General features: G+C 44.4%; 1 protein-coding gene across 1 annotated transcript in view; it reads right to left on the bottom strand.

The window, feature by feature from the left end:
- The window catches only part of MYO3B (myosin IIIB), a 253,454-nt gene that overhangs the window by 230,127 nt on the left and 3,224 nt on the right, over positions 1-20,103 (bottom strand). The window contains exon 2 of the mRNA XM_060281215.1: positions 17,877-17,919. Within this exon, the coding sequence (XP_060137198.1) occupies positions 17,877-17,919 (43 nt within the window). The remainder of the gene's footprint in view (positions 1-17,876; positions 17,920-20,103) is intronic.

A 20,103-nucleotide genomic window follows, 5' to 3' on the forward strand; every position in this document is an offset into this window, starting at 1 on the left:
CATGATGTCGCGCTTTTGTCCCGCAAACAGAGGATCAGACTCCTTCAGCATTTAAACAGTTGCCTTCTTTCCCCAAGGATGACTTTCCTAAGTGCTACGGAAAACAGCTCCTTCTCCATATTTGCTTCCCGGCGTGTCCCCGACAGTGCGCGGCGCACACGGCATGTGCTTCCGACTTAAGATCCTCGTCGCGGAGGGCACAGCTAAACTGGTGCAACCCCCAGCAGCTTCGCTTCATTATTGCTGCAGATTAATGTGACACTAATTGGTCCTGAGCCTGATCTATTTATCGAGTCTTTTACACGTATTGGGCTGCAGAATAAAAGCCACTTAGCTATTAAGCGACCAGGAGCAAGGGCTGGCTGTTTTATTCGCTCCTTAATGCATTTGATTATTGCTTTCCAATGCGCCTTTTTCACTTTGAAGGGCAACTGGTCACCTCTCAGAATGTTTAAGTGACAGGTTTATGCGTTTTTCCTTTTTGAGGAGGTTTCCCTCCCCCCTTAAAAATAGCCATCAGTCTTGGGCCATTTACAAAAAGAGTGAATATGGACCAGACTCCTAAATGCGGATGATTGTTCTTGCTCAAGATGAAATATTTCGGCGTCAAGCTGGCTGTTATGCATTCCCAGCGTGTGTGCAGAAGCCTAGCGTGACACCAATTTACATAATTTCTCTTCTCCAAGCGGCTTCAAACAATAATAATAGGCATCTGAGATAGAATCTATTAATTTTAAAGTTACTTTGGCGGATATCTTTATGGAGCGACTTATCAAAAGGAACCTCCCGTTAAGACCCATAAATTACAAATGCGTTATCAATTCCAGGCCATTTTGGGAATCGGGGGGGGGGGGTGTTAATTCCAAAGAGACGAGAGACAAACGTTTCCAGGTTTCCCCTATGGGAGCAGCTGGGAGAAAATGGCAGGAGAAGAGGAGCGCCCAATAATTACCTACATCAGCAATGAATTGGAAAATTAAATTAAGTCAGGACTGGATAGGTTGTGGGTGGTTCGTTGGCTGGGGAAGAGACATACAGACACACACATCAAAACTGGGTTTAGCTCAAGGCTGTCCTAGGAGACTGCCTAACCTAGGGCAGCCCATTTGCGGTGGCTGGAGCAGAGAGAGAAAATACTAATACTACTACTACTACTACTACTACTAATACTAATAATAATAATAATAAATTTTATTTATACCCCGCCCTCCCCAGTCAAAAACCGGGCTCAGGGCGGCTCACACCAACAAAACCACAATAAAACATAAAAACAATTAATTAAAATACAGATTAAAATACAGTATTAAAAATTAAAATGCAGCCTCATTTCAAGTAGTCCATAAATCCAGGCCATGAGGGAGGAAAACACAGGGGTCAGGCTAAGTCCAACCCAAAGGCCAGGCGGAACAGCTCTGTCTTGCAGGCCCTGCGGAAAGATGACAAATCCCACAGGGCCCTGGTCTCCTGGGAAAGAGCGTTCCACCAAGTTGGGGCCAATACTGAAAAGGCACTGGCTCTAGTAGAGGCCAATCTAGCCACCTTATGGCTCGGGATCTCCAAAGTATTGTTGTTTGTGGACCTTAAGGTCCTCCGCGGGGCATACCAGGAGAGGCGGTCCCGTAGGACCACATTTGCCCACATATGAATGGTAGCAAAGAAAGGTTAAGATGAGTAGAGATGTGGGTATTCAGCTCAGCATGCAAGAACCTACCAAACCTGCACCTTTCAAAATAAAAATATGTGAACCAATCCACGACCATCCTTCAGAATTCTCTGAATCTTGCAAGGGGGTCCTCCAGCCAAGTAGTGCTATTTTACTATTTTTTGTTGGCTCTTAGCAAGCAGCACATGACTCATCCTTACAGAGGATGAAAACCACAAGGCAGAAAGTCTGAGGCCAAGCTCAGACTTCTTTTCTCTACAACTGTAACTACAAGATAAAGCCTGCCTTCAGGACAATACTGTGAGCTGAATGTAAGTAAACTTTATCATTACTTTTAAAAGAAGACTGTTGTGTCATTATTGGTTTTAAGAGGGAACTAAAGGGGAAATTTACCAGGAACAATCCAGGCTGGACAAGCCAGGCCAGATTATTGTTGTTGTTTAGTCGTTTAGTCGTGTCCGACTCTTTGTGACCCCATGGACCATAGCACGCCAGGCACTCCTGTCTTGCACTGCCTCCCGCAGTTTGGTCAAACTCATGTTGGTAGCTTCGAGAACACTGTCCAACCATCTCGTCCTCTGTCGTCCCCTTCTCCTAGTGCCCTCAATCTTTCCCAACATCAGGGTCTTTTCCAAGGATTCTTCTCTTCTCATGAGGTGGCCAAAGTATTGGAGCCTCAGCTTCACGATCTGTCTTTCCAGTGAGCACTCAGGGCTGATTTCCTTAAGAATGGATAGGTTTGATCTTCTCGCAGTCCATGGGCCGGATTGCTCAACTTATATGATGGTAATGAATCCATCTACTTGCTTCCAGCAATGTGCAAGGGAATGTGCTCTGCTACTAGCTCACTACCATGAGTGAGGAAGGAAGGATAATATTTAATCAATATATCCTCTCCTACTATCCACAACATTCCCACAGTAAATACCCAAAGTACCATACTAAAATTGCTTTTCCTGGTAGTCAGCCAGGAAATAAGGAAGAAGCGGTATTCTCTCCAAAATGAGCTAGAAAAATCTTATCATCATATGGTTGGGAGAAGTATCATGCTCTGACGCCTTATATGGTCTAGATCCAATCATGGCCTAGCACACGGTCAGGTGGCCTTGTGGTTGTCACAGTCAGCTCTGTGATCAGCATTTTTAACACACACATTGGCTTCACAGCAGGAAGACAAAATGGAAGGAAGCAGAACATAACAGACCATTAATCAGATCACTTGGCCATGTGGAAAAGAAGCGGAAGAAGTCTAAAAGAACATGCCTTTCCTATGATTCTTAGTGGAACAACTGACAGATCTTAGCTGGCAAACAAAAATTGGTATCCCCTACCCCAATCCACAGACCCCGCTCAAAAAAATGAACTTGCCATTTTAAATGCCTGTATATTGGTTGACTATAGTAAAGCCTAAGGCCTTATTGGCTACATGCCTTTAAAACAAATAACCCCGAGCAAATAAAAATATACTTCCTTCAAAGTACAAACTAAATCAGCAGTTTTCATTCCGCCTCAAGTTTCTGTGTCATCTAATATGCCCTTTTTCTTCATAAAATAGGCCATGATTCAAAGGGATACACAGTACACTTCTGCTTGCACAAATACCTCCTTTTCCTCGGCTGCCTCACTGACTAACCACCGATGAAACTCTGAGGATGTTTGGTAGCAAACTCTGACACAGCACTAGGAGCCATGGCCATGTTGGAGAAGCAAGGAAGAAAAAAGGAGGAATGATTCTGCAGCAAGAGTCTTATCAACAGAAAGAAACGGTGTGGGGAAGCCTTCAAATGTTAAAGTAAAATATTTATGAATCTGGTACCCTACCTGTTTCAAGCTCTCTCTCTTTCCTGGGGCAATTTCTGAACAACAGCTCTGATACATCGTCAATATGACAGCCAGTGCTGTAGTGGTTAGAGTGCTACACCTGGGAAAACAGGCAAACTAATTCCAGTGTACTGGAAGAAGTAAAGATCACCTGTGTCGAAGCAATGATTCTTCAACATTGACTTCATTGGACTGGTCATGTTGTGCGGATGCCTGATGACCGTCTTCCAAAGCAACTACTCTATTCCGAACTTTCAAATGGAAAGCGTAATGCTGGTGGTCAACAAAAGAGGTTCAAAGACTCTCTCAAGGTAAATCTTAAAAAATGTGGTATAAACACCGACAACTGGGAAACACTGGCCTGCGAGTGCTCCAACTAGAAAACAGCATTTACCAAGGCTTTGAAGACGCTCAAACTCAGGACGAAAGGGGAAAACATGCTAAGAGGAAGGCATGCTTGGCAAACCCTCACCATGATCGACTCCCGCCCAGAAACCTATGTCCTCACTGTGGAAGGACGTGTAGATCCAGAATTGGCCTCCACAGTCACTTACGGACTCACTTTTAAAACCATGTTCATGGAAGACAATCTTACTCTGCTACGAGTGATGGCAAAAAAGGAGGAGGAGGAGGAGGAGGTTAGAGGACTAGGACCTGAGAGACCAGGGTCAGCTTCCCAGCTAGTTGTGACGCTCATTGGGTGACCTTCAGCCAGTCTCTCACTCCTATAGAATCATAGAGATGGAAGGAACCCCCAATGGCCCTGTAGCCCAACCCCCTGCAATGTGTGAATCTCAGCCTAACCGACCTCACAGGGTTATTGCCAAGGATAAAATGGAGAGAAGCATGTGCACCATCTTGGTTTCCTTGGGGTATAAATGTGATGAATTGATAAAATAATCAATAAATGCTCGGTACCATGATGTTGTCCTGAACCCCTGGCCTACCTGGCGGCAAGTCACTCAGTCGAATCCCCAGTCCAGGTTTGAGGCACGTGTCTAAAGTCCAGTCCCACAGAGATCCTGCAGCCCCCAAGCTGAGGTCCATCAGTATGGGCATTTGAGCAGACACAGCCCCTCAGCTCTGCTTCCCTGTTGTGCTTTGCATGCTGATTGCAGCATCTGGGCCTGATGAGTCAGGTGACCCTCACCTGTTCCAAGCCACCTCCCAGAGCTAGCGAGCCCCACCTGGCCAGCTAGGGGGGTTACATGTGGGCCCTTGCCTGCCTCAGCCTCCTAGAGCACCCTGCCTGCTTCTCCCTACACCTCAGAGCCCGCCATGTTCATGGAGACAGGGGCCTCTCTCGCTCCTGCTGCTCTGGTCCCTGTACACTGATTCCCCCCCCCAATTCCCTCATCATCCTCCATCAATCTGTGAGTACTTTCTACACCAACCTCTACTTCCCCATCCCCTGCTTGCCCCAGTGTGTTCCAGGCCCGGGGACCCCCCTCCCTGGGATCCTCTTCCTCCTTTTTCATCCTCTCCCCGTTATCCTGCCAGTTTGTGACAGATGTCTTACTACATTTCACGAGAAATAAAGCAATTGACACGAAATTAAAAAGAACGGCCCGTAACTCTATACACAACTCATATTAGAGGAGAGAGGGCAACATTTTATAAGCCTCAGGTGGGTGGGTGGGTAGAACTGACTTTCCCCTCATTTCTCTGTCAGAAAAAAAGTCTCCACGATGCATAAACATAAAGGGGGCTCTTTCTATTGGAGCCAGAAACCCTTTGCCCTTCCAGCATAATAGTCGGCAAAAGAACCCGTCAACACCACAATATCACACTGCTTTTTCTTTTTGCACACATGTGAGTGTGCACTTGCACGGTTCTAGAATACGCCGGCTGTTTTGTCACAGATTACTAGACGTCCGCGCATGTTGATTTTTCAGACTCGGTTTTGATATTTGTGTCCTCGATGTATCACACAGCGCAAAGGTAATTTTCTGCCATGAATTATTCATATTCTGTGCTTTTGTGACATTTGATATATTCTAAAATATTTAGAGAGCCATTTAATTCACTAATGATTTAATTCACTAAAAATGATAAGCTCCCTCAGAGGCCTGAATAAATAGCTGGCACCAATGCCTGCTTCTTTTCTTCCTTTTGTTGTTGTTTGAACAGTAAGCTCAAAATGATAGGGATTCTGTTCTGTTATCGGCCGCGGGATTCAGAATAGGTAAAAGCTTTGCCCTGAAATGATCACCATTTCTTCCCTCATGAAGCCTGTTCAGATGACGACAAGACAATATCTGTGAACGTTTGTGCTAATGGTGAAAGTGTTATGTGACTGTTTTAAAGGTTTTTAGAAGCTCCTTAATGTTGATTAGTTTTTTATTTAATTTTCTATTGTATTGCATTGGCACTATGGCATTTGCCACCCTTGGCTATCTCGGGGGTAGAAGAATGAGATGGAAATTGAAGGAAAGGAATGTATCAACAAATGACTGTATGAAAAGATTGCCTGCCATCACTGCAGATTATTAAAAATGAGTCCTGTGCTGAAGATTGCTTCACCTTTTGTGGTTGATTTACAGCAGGAGTTCCAAAATAGTTCGCCACAGGGACCAACAAACGGAAAAGGATTTTTTTTGTCCTTGTTTAGGATCCACTCATCAATTTCAGCCATTAACCTGAATGTGTGAATCCTTAAATGTTACAAGAGGGACCCTGCTGCAGCAGACCAAAACCCCATCTAGTCCAGCATCCTGTTCTTGCGATGGCCAACCAGCTGCACACCGGAAGCACACCAATAAGACAACTGTGCAACGGCACTCCCCTACTTGCATTCAGCAGAAACTGGTATTCAGAGGCACACTACCTCTGACATGGGAGGTACAGACCCTCCAAGTGTCCCTATTTTCCAGGGATGCTCTCGGATTTACAGAAGCCGGCCCGGTTTCTGATTTGATCCTGGAATGCCCCGCTTTCCCTTAGGATGTCTCTGTTTTCATCGGAGGAATTTTGGAGGGTATGGAGTTATGGGACCCCTGAGCCAAGGAGATAAGTAACTATACAGTGGTACCTCAGGTTAAGAACTTAATTCGTTCTGGAGGTCTGTTCTTAAGCTGAAACTGTTCTTAACCTGATGTATCACTTTAGCTAATGGGGCCTCCCGCTGCCGCTGCGCGATTTCTGTTCTCAACCTGAAGCAAAGTTCTTAACCTGAGGTATTATTTCTGGATTAGTGGAGTCTGTAACCTGGAGTGTCTAACATGAAGCGTCTGTAACCCAAGATACCACTGCACAACCTTTGAAGGCAGCCCTGTCTAGGAAAGTTTTTTCTTAAATGTTTAATATTTTGTTATGTTTTTATGTATGTTGGAAGCTGCCCAGAGTGGCTAGGGCAACCTAGTCAGGTGGGCAGGGTATAAGTAACAAAATTATTATCATTAAATCGGACACCCCTATTTTCATCGGAGAGATTTTGGAAGGGACAGAAGCATAGCCCCAATGACTTGTTGCAGTTAATAGTCTTATCCTCCCTGTATTTGTGTTGGCTTGAGTTGGCGGGCATCAGTCTGCCTTGTCCTCAGCTGGAAGACAGGTATCTTTAAGGCTTCTGTGTTTTCCTGGCGACTGTCACTCCACTATTTCAAAATTGCACTGGGCATTTAGTGGGTTTGATGGGCACAGAATGCAGTGGGGGGAAAGAGGCCCAGTGTTGTAGGAAGTAGCTCAGGCGTGGGAAACTTTGGTCCTCCAAATGTTGCTGAAATGTAATTCCCGTTAGCCCCAGCTCCCAGGGCCAATGCGAGGGATTATGGGAATTGTAGTTCAGCAATGTCTAGAGGGCTAAAGGTATAGCACATCTGAAATAGCTCCACCTTCAGAACCTGTAATCCTTCTTACATGTAGGCAGCAACTGAACATGTGTCTCTTCAAAGGGGTGTAAGAGCAAAGGATGGAAAGAGCAAATAAGTTGGAAGAGACTGCCAGAAGCATACAGCGTAGCTATGAAATTTTGCACCAGGGCCTGAACGATAAACACACAGATAGCAACATGTGGTGGCTTGAGTCCCTTTCAGAGGCAATTCCAGCCTGGGTAGTTGCATTCCCATTATTACAGGTTACTGCTATGTAGAAGCAACTGGCCAACTACAATATAATAATAATAATAATAATAATAATAATAATAATAATAATAATAATTTATTTATACCCCGCCCATCTGGCTGGGTTTCCCCAGCCACTCTGGGCAGCTTCCAACAGAAAAAATAAAACACAGTGATCTATTAAACATTAAAAGCCTCCCTAAACAGGGCTGCCTATATATAATTCTCATTAAATTTTCTGTTTTACAATGTAAAATACTCACTTTGCATCCTTAAAATATCAGTGACTTCCCCTCTTCTCTTTCCATGGTTCATTTTACATATCATAAATCCCTGCATATTTTTTCAAAAACTATACCATTCAGTATGCCATTATATCATCCATTAAAACTTATTTACACTATTGAATTTATCGTAATGCTGCCAGCGTTTTCAGCTGTACAGAGTTATTTCCCATAGATTCAATAAACATTTCCCATTCTTCTTTAAACGTATGTTCTTCCTGTTCTCTTATTCTATATGTTAAGTCTGCAACTTGTGCAGAGTCTGTCAACTTGAGTTGCCATTCTTCTTTGGTTGGGACCTTGCACGTTTTCCATTTGGGGGCTAACAAAAAAAACGGGCCGCAATAGTAGCATACATAAATAACCTTTATTTAACACCTGGGAATTTCAGTCGGTATTATCCTCAACAGGAAGGACTCTGGGTTTTTTTGGGGGGGGGGAGTACTTTTAAACATTTCACTATAGATCATTCATTATAGATCATTTCCCAGTCCTCTTTTATCACCTCAACTTCCTTAATCCTGCACCATACACTAGTGATTGTGAACCTTTGCCCACCTTCTGACGCTGCCATAGCTCGCTGGGTCAACCTGCCACTGGTGCCAAAGCCATTGTTCTGAGTCACAACTTTTATTTTGGGTGCTGGAAACAATGGGATGCTTCAACCATCTACTTAAAAGCAAGTGCCCATGCACTTTTGGTGCAAAAAAATAATCAACAAGTCTCAGGATAGAACACTACAGACAGAAGCAAGCTTGAGTCTCCATGGGCCAGGGATCACCAGGGGTAAGGAACTTGTTTAGTACTGACTGTGGCAGTGTGTACTCCTATTTACTCTCGCCTATACAGATGAGCAACTGTCTTCACCCCTGTGAGAGGAAATGGGAAGTGTTACACTAGACCAGGCATCCCCAAACTTTGGCCCTCCAGATGTTTTGGACTACAATTCCCATCATCCCTGACCACTGGTCCTCTTAGCTAGGGATCATGGGAGTTGTAGGCCAAAACATCTGGAGGGCCGCAGTTTGGGGATGCCTGCACTAGACAACACTATTATGGTGAAAGGCATTTTTTTCTTTTCAACACAGTGACAGACAAAATAATGCCGGGGCTCATATATCGTATTTTTCTGTGTATAAGAATAGATGCCCCCTATTTTTGGAGACTCCAAATTAAGAAAATACCCCCTCAGCACTACCTGTGTATAAGACGAGCCCCAATTTTAAACCTATTTTTTTTTTGTAAAAAACAAACAAACCCTAGTCTTATACATGGAAAAATACGGTTATTGTCATGCAGTCAATGCAAAGCAAAGGCAGACTTCGTACCCTCCTCCGACATTTCTCCAATTAAAATAGGGATGTCCAATTCCATCATCATCATCATCATCATCATCATCATCCTTTTATTATTTATAAACTGGGTTTCCCCAGCCACTCTGGGCAGCTTCCAGCGTATATAATAAAACATTTAAAAACTTCCCTGTATAGGGCTGCCTTCAGATGTCTTCTAAAGGTTGTCTAGTTATTTATCTCTTTGGCTTGGGGCTCCCATAACTCCATACCCTCCAATATCCCCCCTGAGGAAAATAGGAAAAGCGGGACATTCTGGGATCAAACCAGAAAAACCGGGATGGCTTCTGTAAATCCGAGGTTGTCCCTGGAAAATAGTGACACTTGGAGGTTTTGCTCTTTCAAATTTCAGTGGTGCCCTGTGCAAGGCCAAGGCCAATATTTTGTGCCCCTCGCCTTCAGTTTCCTACATCATAGTTGTGACACCCTGTGGTAGCCTTAAGGCTCGGCGCCTGGTGTGGGGGGGGGGGGTGAACAGCCACGCTGCCCTAAACCCTCCTCTGTGCAGAGAGATCACTTTGGCCAGCATTTCCAACACTTTTGCCTAATAAACATCACCTTCCAGTAAAGTGCAGTTCACCAAATTGCACATGAATGTTCCAGCCTGGAATTTAAAATCAAGGAACCCATCAACCTACCTTCCAGTCGAGCTCTTCTTGACATTACATACCGGTAGGTCTCTTCCTCGGTCACAGGGGAATCCCCTGTGCCTTGTGCTCTGGTGTTTGCAAAGAACTGAGATGTCCAGCAGATGCAAGCTCATAAGAAGCGCATCTGAAACGTAACAGGATATTGGCCTGGCTGATAAAATATTCATGCTGGTTGTCGCCAATCAATTGCTGGTGTTTTTAGCGTTGGCCGTAAGCTTCCCTGGCTGAACTGTGTGTGGTACATTTTGTTTGTAGTGGTTGGAAATGAGCTGGCCATGAAGCTTCATATTCATAAAACTTGTTGCTTCTGCCTTTTGAGCTGCGTCTCCAAAAGGCACTCAACCAGATTTTAAAAATATTAATTCAAGACAATGTGTGAAATCACTAGAGTCAGTCTGCCAGTGCAACAGAAACAAGGGCACACCAATAATCTTCTTTGGAGGATAAGGAAAACCCCAGAGAAGATTTGGGGGGCATGAGACTACAGGAGTGAGAAGTGGAAGGGGGGTATCCTATTATGCTTGTGTGTGTGTGTGTGTGTGTGTGTGTGTGTGTGTGTGTGTGTGTGTATCTACCATATTTACACAAGTATAATGCACCATCGAATTAAACACACACCTCAATTTTCAAAACCTTGAAACCAAACAAGTATTTGCTGACACCATCAAATCCAATACGCCCCTTAATTTTTGTGATGTAATTTGGCCCAGAAAAGGTGTGCGTTACATTCACGAAAATACAGTGTATCTATATCTATCTCAATCAAAACTAAACAACAACAGAAATCAACGAAGTGAGTCATTGCCAGGAATACCATCAGCAGCAATATTCAGGCTGCAAACTGCAAGTGATTATACAATGAATTTGAGAGCTCCTCTTCAAAAGTGCTGTCTTTCTCTGGTACCTAAAGAGCCACAGGGCTGAGGCAAGATTAGCTTGCCCCACAGAAAGGGAGTTCAGGTAATTTGGTGCCACCGTGGAAAAGACCATGCTTCCCAGTGACTACCGATCATACATCAGGCATACGCGGACTTGAGCTTCAGGGAGGATCTTAATATGCACGTGGTGTTCCCCTTTTGACCAGGAATTATCGTCCATATTAACTTTGACTTGGAGAAATCCTTGATATATGTGTGCAAATGTTCATATATTATCAAATTATATCCCTGCGGTTTGGGGACTAACTGATGGACGACAAAAATGCATTCTGCAAACCCTTGTGGCGGGCAAGAAGGGTAAAAACCCACCAGACAAACCCACTATCCTGTAGTATGGAAATCTCAATGGCCTTTCTATGTTAGAACACATGGCTTATAACCATCGATCTCAGTTATATACCTGTTTTGACATATGGACAGATTTATGTGTTTAAACAGAAATCGATGGAATATTTTTATGATTAATGTCAGCTGGCAAAGTTTTATTTTTTTTTACAAAAATTGCAAATCATTTTGAACTAAACAAGAAAATGAGAACAATGTGAACTTAATTCCCCCCCATTCCTTTTAAACTGAAATTACAAAATGGGGGGGTGAGGAAAACCATAATTATCGTATTTTGTTCCATAAGATGCACTTTTTTCCTCCTAAAAAGTATGAGGAAATGTCTGTGTGTCTTATGGAGCGAATGTGTGGTCCTTGGAGCCGGATTGCCCAGGGGCTAAAGGCAGATCGTGCTCTTTTTTTAAAAAAAGAAAGAGCTAAAGGCTAACAAGAGGGAATGAGCAGGTTGAAAGAACCCGCTCAGGAGCTGATTGCAAGAGATCGGGGAGGGAGATAAGGCCCTTTGCCTAGGCCTCAATTGTTGTCTGCAGAGGGAGACATGTAACTGACTGATTAGATTATCTGTCTGGAAACTGTAGAAATGGGTCCTTTTCCTTTCCTAGAGAAGCTGCAGAACTGTGAGTTGAACCTCATAAAAACAGGATTTTTTCTCTTCGCAGGGAAACTCAGCAACTTTGAGCTAATCCTTTAAAATTGAGCTTTCCCCCTTTGCAAAAAAAGATGCTCAACTCTGAGCTTACCCCCCCCCCCCAAAAAAACGGGGCTTTCCCCATTTGCAAAAAAAGCTGCACAACTTTGAGCTGATCCTTAAAAAAATGGAGCTTTCCCCCTTTGCAAAAGAAGCTTCCTCAAATATTTAATTGGGGGGTGGGGCAAAGGCACCTAGGCCTCTAGGAGTTGGCTGCTATGCCTAGGACAATTCGAGAAAGCAAATTTTTTTTTTCTTGTTTTCCTCCTCTAAAAAACTAAGTGCGTCCTATGGTCAGGTGCGTCCTATGGAGAGAGAAATACGGTTGCTCTGTTTTATCAGCTGCAGTCCCCTGGACTAATCTTGCACAAAGGCCAAGAGAAAGTTCAGAAGGAAGGATACAGTTTTTAATGCAAATCCGAGTTTAAAAATAAATAACACTGACTAAGGCAAGAGGTGATCTTAATGAGTAAGACTGTTCCGGGATAATGACGAGAGAAAGGAGCCACTATTATTCAGTAATATTCCCGACAGTGTTTTGCTCAGCTGCAAAAGTCCTGTCAAAGAGCCTGGGACACCTGCCAGCCAATCACCGAGTCCAATCTCAATCTGTTAAAATCCATGGCAGCTTGGATATTTTTGATGCGATGTAGCACATGTACACTGAGGGAGACAGGAGCTGATGATCAGGGACAAAAGTCAATTAAGTTTGTTTCTCTGTTTGTAAGGTCATAATCAGACAGGCCTGCCGAGGAATGAGGAGAAAAACATTGCACAAATTCTTCAGCCTTCCCTTTGCTTTGTAACTGTGTTATGTCTCGGGCGAAGGGAACGGCCACTGAGCAGTCTAAAAGCTTATATACACACCTATATTAAGGCAAGTACTTGTAGGACCCTTGCTGCTCTGTTATATGGCGTTGATTGCTGCTCCATTTCCCAGCTGCTTCTGCAGCTGGAACGCTTCTTCTGCCAGTATCTTGGCTTTCAGAAAATTTCCTTTTGCGGTGCTCCTGCTGTCCTGCACGCATGGTGCTGATTGCTGCCGCTCGCTGGCAGGAGATTCCCAATCTCACTGGAGCTAAGACAAGGCGGAACGGCCTCCCTCCTGGCTCGCCTTGCTTGCAGTCAGAACAAGTTCCTGCAGCTCAGCTCCCTCCGGCGCAGTCTGCCAACCTTTGCTCTCAAAGCTTGTGCTAAAAATGCAGACTTTGGCATTCAGAAGAAACTTTGTTTCAATATCCCTCCCCTTCCAAATACTGTAAATAAATATAAAGCCCCCAGAGAAGAACACTCAGCCACATTTGACGGAACTCCATTTCTGTTGTGCCATGCAGTCAGAAGACTTGGAATTAAAAGAATAAATGAAAACCCCAAGAAAGCTCGCCAACAACCCAATTATCTGAATGTTTATTTTTCCGAACCCCCCAAGTATTCGACTCATTATGTGCCATGGCTGCTGCGTACCTCTACAAAAAAAATAGCACTTGTATTTACGAGCTCTGCCCATCAAGATTTTTCAGGCGTCTCAAAGGCAATTTTGAAATTTAATTCTAGGAGACAGGAGTCCCCCATCACTAGGCTCACTGGTTTCTAGCAGATCCTGAAACTACGTCAGGGGATAAACTGAGCAGATTGCAATTGTTACAAATTTTGCAAATGTCGAATCATTTTATCTCCCAGCATGAACCTAAAGCCATTTCATAAAGAACCCAGATTAATTTTTAAAATATCAGTCAGCTAAACGGTATAGTTAAAAACAACAACAAAATTATGCCTCTGTAATAAGTATTATATTACAATCTAGCCAACAGCTCTGATTAAAAGTAATGTAGTTTTATATACCTTTCCCCCCTCACTTAAGACTTCATCTACTTTATCTCCTGTGATCGTCCCCTTTTCTTGTCCTGCAACATAGCCACTAGGACAGTACTCAGAGTGCTGCAGTACCTGACACAACAAGTTTATGTTAGCTTTGTCTCTTTGAAAGAAAATGAATTGGAGGAGGTGCCTGACAGTTCTTTACTTCTCTGATTCCACAGCTCAGACGGCGGCGCAAAGGTGTCAACTTCCCTCATGCCATTAAGGCCAGAGAGCCCAAGCACGGGTTGAAAAGATGTGCTTTCTTTGAGAATAAAATGTAAAAAGTAAAGGACCCCTGGACGGTTAAGTCCAGTCAAAGGCAATTACGGGGTTGCGGCGCTCATCTTGCTTTCAGGACGAAGGAGCTGACGTTTGTCCACAGACAGCTTTCCGGGTCGTGTGGCCAACAGGACTAAACTGCTTCTGGTGCAATGGAACACCATGATTTGGGGGGGGGGGAGAGCGCACAGAAATGCCATTTAGCTTCCTGCCACAGTGGTACCTATTTATCTACAGTGGAACCTTGGTTTATGAACACCTCAGTTTATAAATTTTCGGTTTACGAACACCGCGGACCCATCTGGAACGGATTAATTCACTTTCCATTACTATCAATGGGAAAGTTCGCTTCAGTTTATGAACGCTTCAGTTTATGAACAGACTTGCGGAACCAATTACACCCATGCTTCGGGTTAAGTACGCTTCAGGTTGAGTACTCCGCGGACCCGTCTGGAACGGATTAATCCACTTTCCATTACTTTCAATGGGAAAGCTTGCTTCAGTTTATGAACGCTTCAGTTTATGAACAGACTTCTGGAACCAATTGTGTTCATAAACCAAGGTACCTCTGTACTTGCACCTTGACATGCTTTTGAACTGCTAGGTTGGCAGGAACTGGGACAGAGCAACAGGAGCTCACCCCATTGTGGTGATTCGAACCGCCGATCTTCTGATCGGCAAGCCCAAGAGGCTCGGTGGTTTAGACCACAGCGCCACCCGCGTCCTAAGAAGAATAAAATGTAATCAATCAATAACCACTCAGCTGTTTAGATTGGCTCCTTCCTTGGGGGTGGGGCCCACTCAAGGGCGATACAACTAGCAACACAACAAAACTACTACCCTAACGATGTTTCCTCTTGCCAAAAAAATGCAGGAATTGTGTGACGTGAGGAGTCAGCAAGCCATAGGGTTGCATCCTGCAAGACCATCCCATTAGTGCAAAGACTTATGTCTATGTAATGGGATATCTTGTGAGAGAACTGGTGGCAGTAAAAAGATTGAAGAAACACAGACCCTGATCCTTGTGATATAGACAAATGAGGCTGAGGGACCGGGGATCCCTGGCAGGCAGGAATGGGGGCCCTTACCATCAGCTTTGCTGGCTGGGGCTGATGGGAGTTGAGGGACACTAGGTTTAAATAGCATAGGTCCTTCCCCTCTTCTCAAAATAAATGGTTGTCTTTTACATTTGGGGTCACTTATCATTTGCATTCCTTTCATATATCGCAGCAACACATTTGTATCATATACCTTTTGGCAGACCCTGCGCAGTTTGCTAGTATATATGGTTTTTCTTTTCTTTTTGGAAGAGTAGGATGAAGAAGTCATAGCATCATGAAATTGTAGAGTTGGGTCCCCCTCCCTGAGGATCATCTAGTCCAACCCATTGTGCAATGCAAGAATCCGACGCTTACCCCTTCCACCCGGTGGGCGGCTGTTGCAGATCCTCGCTTGGTCGCCATCCCGGGAGAAGTAAAAAAAAAAAATCAAACAAACAGAACGCACATGGCCAGGCGGCCATTGAAGGAATTCCACTTGGCTGCCTGGGCAGCTGGCTCAAGTTCCTGCCAGCTGCTGCATTTCAAATTGGCCAATGAGTGACCTCCTCAGGGGGTGTGCCTTGCTGGCTGAAAGGGCATTGGCTACACGCATGCCCTGGCAGCCAATGGGGCATAAAAGCTGGCAGCGCCTTCCTATCTCAGCGTATCTAGTCGAAACTTGTGCATTGTGGGAATATGTGGCTGTTCCATATGGGGATCGAACTGGCAACCTTGCCGTTAACAGCACCACATTCTAACCAGCTGAGCTATCCAGGAAGAAAAGATGCCCAACTGCTTCATGTTTCTACTTGTGAAAATGGGCATCTGCTCGTCAAGTTACTTTTTACATGCATTTCCAATGCATACGACGCATACCGTTTTCAGACCGGAAGCCCCAGCACCCATCATGAACTTGTGCGCAGCTGATACCCACATTTATCCCCAAAGAGCGCTTTGCCAAGGACAGAGGCATCTGCTACTTAACAGGACTCAGAACTTTCACACAGATGAACAACTTTGCCTAGCTCTGTAAAAATGTGCTAGTCTAAACTACATTCTGCCTTGCAAGAATGAAGATCACCTTAGCGCAACAGCCCCAACTGTCGTGTTTTTCGACTGCGTTAATGCGCTGTGGTAGAAACTGATCGAGCTTCGTTACTCTTCCTGCTAATGGACTCCCCTTCCCTCCCTCTGCATCTACAACCCCAGGCACATAGATTTTAAAGCAGTGGAAGTAATTCTGATCTAAACAGAATTTACGCAAGTGCGGTGATCCTTAGAGGGCTCCCCTCACTCCCTGCGAAAGTTGATTGCTTGGTCCCCGGAGGGTATGTGCAATGAATAAGTTTGATGTTGAGGTCAAAGGACAGGTGCAAGCACCGGAGGGTAAGAGGGTAAGAAGGAACAAAATAATATAAAAAAAATTCCTTCCAGCAGCACCTTAAAGACCAACTAAGTTTTTGTTTTGGTATGAGCTTTCGTGTGCATGCACACTTCTTCAGATACACTGAAATAGAAGTCCCTAGATGCTATATGTAGAGAAAGGGTGGGGAGGGGGTATCACTCAGAAGGGTGGTGGAAATGGGTGATGGACTGACTGATAGCTGTTGACGACTGTAAACGACTGCAAATGGTCTTGCATGAAAAAGCAAGGGGTGAGATGGCTGAAGATCGCTTTATCATGTAAGAAGGGTAAGGGTAAGAAGTTGGTTTTCGACCTGTGAGTATTTTGATAGTTATTATAAAGAGAACCCAGAACCCTGAACTCCAGCTGCATCGAAAAGGGAGGGGGTATGCCTCACAAAAAACTTTTGCAATCCATGAAAATCACACAGAAGGGAAATGGGTGCTAGGGGGGGGGCAAAAATATTTACTCTTTCAAAGTAAGAGTGAGACTTACTGCCCACAGCCTGAACTTACCGCTTATCATCACCACATCCTCAAATCTGATTAGCCGCATAGCACCATTACGAAGCCAATTCAAAATAAGCACAAGAAATATTTCGGTTTCTCTGAATGAGCTTTGTGAGGGCCTCATGCCAGGGCAACACAAAACAGGTTCCATCATCACAGCAGAAGCAGGGGTGGGAAATCAGTTCTGAGGAGAACAGTTCTCAGAAGACCAAATAATTTCTCAGGAGAACAATGGCCACAGAGCCAAATTGGGCATTTCCAGATTTTATTCCATAAAATTTATATAGCGCTTGATTGTAAAAACCCTTAAGTCAGTATACAGATATCCTGCTTATTGAGTATTCATCCTGATTTGTTTGTGGGGAGGTTAAATCATGATCACGTCCAAACCATAAATTTAAAGGACATTCAAAGCACATTGCCCTCCCCTCGCCCCCCGAATCCTGGGAACTGTACCTTACCCTAGCAGAACTACAGTCTCCAGCACCCTAAACAAACTACAGTTTTATCTTTTTTGGGGGGGGACCATGTCCTTTTACTGTAAGGTTTGAATGTGAACCAACATTTACGCAGAAGTAAGCCCCACTGGATTCAGTGGGGTGTACCCATAGCTGCCAAGTTTTCCCTTTTCTTGCGAGGAAGCCTATTCAGCATAAGGGAAAATCCCTTTAAAAAAGGGATAACTTGGCAGCTATGGGCGTACCTCCTGAATAAGTGTGGATATGATTGCAGGCTTTGAGTGAATGAATTCATCTGCTTCCAAGATGTAGCAGGAATAGCTACTTGCAATTTGTCCGGATTATCATTATAATTTGTTAACCGGATCAAAGAAGGACTCTCTGATCCCCAACCCTTGTGCTGGAAGCAAGCGAGCAAGCGGCTACCGTACATAAAACACCTTTTGCAAAGGCCACACACACACTCTCCCATTCCTTCCCTTCCAAATGTCAGCCGACAAACTTTCTCATAATTGCATCTTACCCGCTCAGATTCGCTTCAGGGCTTGCCGCCTTCTCCAGAGGGGCTACAAAGGAAAAACAAAACAAAGGAAAGCAAATGTGAGGTGCAGTGCAGGGGGGGGGGGACAGAAACAGGACAGCCTTCAAGACATCTGAGATCTTTGGGCATTGCTCCAGCCATTTCTCCAGCTGAGGAAGGATTCAAGTTGGGCCCCTGTATACATTGCGTTTCTTGCACTCTAAAGCACAGACCTGGCAGGGGGAAAAATATGGATAGTTTTGGGGAAGAAGAATGCACCCGCTTCCTACCTGCCATAGTTCATAGGCTACACTAAACAAGAGGCATTGTCCCTTCCCAGCAATAAATCTAGGACAGATAGAAGATTTAATAATTAACAAGAACTCGAGGAAGAACTTGAGTGTGTGGTGCAGTTTAGAAAGGGAGAAACTCAAAACTGGGGGTGGGGGTGGGGAGTCTGTCCAGTTCTATTGTGCAGGGGCTTCAGAGATCAGGAGATCATGATTATTACATGGCTCACGGCCTGATCCAGCGCACACTTTTGCTGGGGTGGGACATATTCCCGGATAAACACGCCGTACAGTTCTGCAGCCTAAGCTGGCCCATCCGAAAGCTGACGCCAGGGGAAGAGAGGGAGATTAATCGACTGCATCTTTCTGCAGGAGTGAGACACATATGTGCGTAGGGAGGCAGACAGGCAGACAGACAGACACTGTGATTCTGCAGCCTAGCATTTTAAGAAGCTTGATCACATCTCTAAACTTTATATCATTCCAAAAGCTTCAACTTTTATGATCACTTTCTCTTTTTTACAAGATTCCATTTCAGCAGTCACTCCTCCTTACATTGATTGGTAGATAATGTGCTTCCAGAATTACAGCTTGTGTTACTGAAGCCAAACCATTTTGTTTCCTGATTTATTGATACTGTGCTTGCAAAGCTGCCATTTGGCCCAATCAGACCTGCCTTGCGCTGCCATTAGGAAACTGCTTATATTTCACATTGGTTCGCAGATGCCACAAGCATCTAAACTTTACTGGGCACAGTGACCACCCAGCCACAAAACTAATCTCTGGGTGAGCTGAAAAATACTTTCTTCTGCGTTCTTTTCTGTTTTGAAAATTAGCTCCATTATTTTTAGCATATGAAAAATATACTTGCAATTATTCAACACAGGCTCTTTCTATCCCACATTCCTTCATCTTTATCCTTGCAAGCATCTGCAACATTTGCCCACACAACCAATTAATCCTAAAGGCTGTCGCAATTATTTGTGATTCTGTTTATGATGTCTCAATGCCACATGCAAAGTTATGTCACAGAAAGGGCTTTTCCCCCCAGCCGGAGCTCACATGAGCTCCGCTCCAGCACCTCTCAGGTGGGTGCCATTGCCATTCCATAACAACAAGGGAGGTTGAAGTATAGGTGGGTTCTCATGAGGCAAGACACAGTGATAACAGCAAGAACCATTATTGAACTAATGGAACTGGACAACAGGGGCAAAGCAACTGCTTATATACCTCTCTGAAGGCCTGGGCCACTCCCACTCCCAACGTGATTGGCTGTTTAAACTTCCAAGCTGCGAATCATGACTCAGAGTTTAAAGGCCAATGACAGAGGCCCAAATCCTGAAATGTTCTGTGATTGGATATCATGTATCGAATCAGAACACGGGGGCTCAGAATCCTTAGTCCAGACTCAAGCTCAGGCAAACACAGACCACTGAATAGATAATAGAGGTGTTCGTGCTGAGCCCTGGCACCTCTTTTTACAAGAAAAATAGCACTTGTTACAGATATGTATAAATAACAACAGTCTGATTCTTTGTGTGGGCAGCAAATTGGGCTAAGGACTGTGATGGCAAAGGGTTAGGGATGTGAGGAGAGAAAACAGTACCAAGAAGTAGCAGTCAGTGGAACAGAAAGAAGTAGGGAGCCTCAGGACCCAGAAAGGAAATGGAAGGTGATGGGACAGGAAGTCATGGAGAGGTTACAACTGCCCACATTTGCTGGGAAAGAAAACAGTCTTAAGAAGAGGCCAGAGAATGGTGTACAAGTGTTTCATGTCCAAAATTTAGCATCTCTTTAATAATTACTTTAATGAGTACAGTAATTATGCTGAATTGGCAGAAGGGTGACCTCCTCCAACTATTTGTTTCACTCAGTGCCTAATGTTACATGCACAGTTACTGTGGAAACAGGCCTTGCTTCACCTTTCACTTTCCATTCAG

Source organism: Zootoca vivipara, chromosome 1 (assembly GCF_963506605.1).
Source record: "Zootoca vivipara chromosome 1, rZooViv1.1, whole genome shotgun sequence".
NCBI lineage: Eukaryota > Metazoa > Chordata > Lepidosauria > Squamata > Lacertidae > Zootoca > Zootoca vivipara.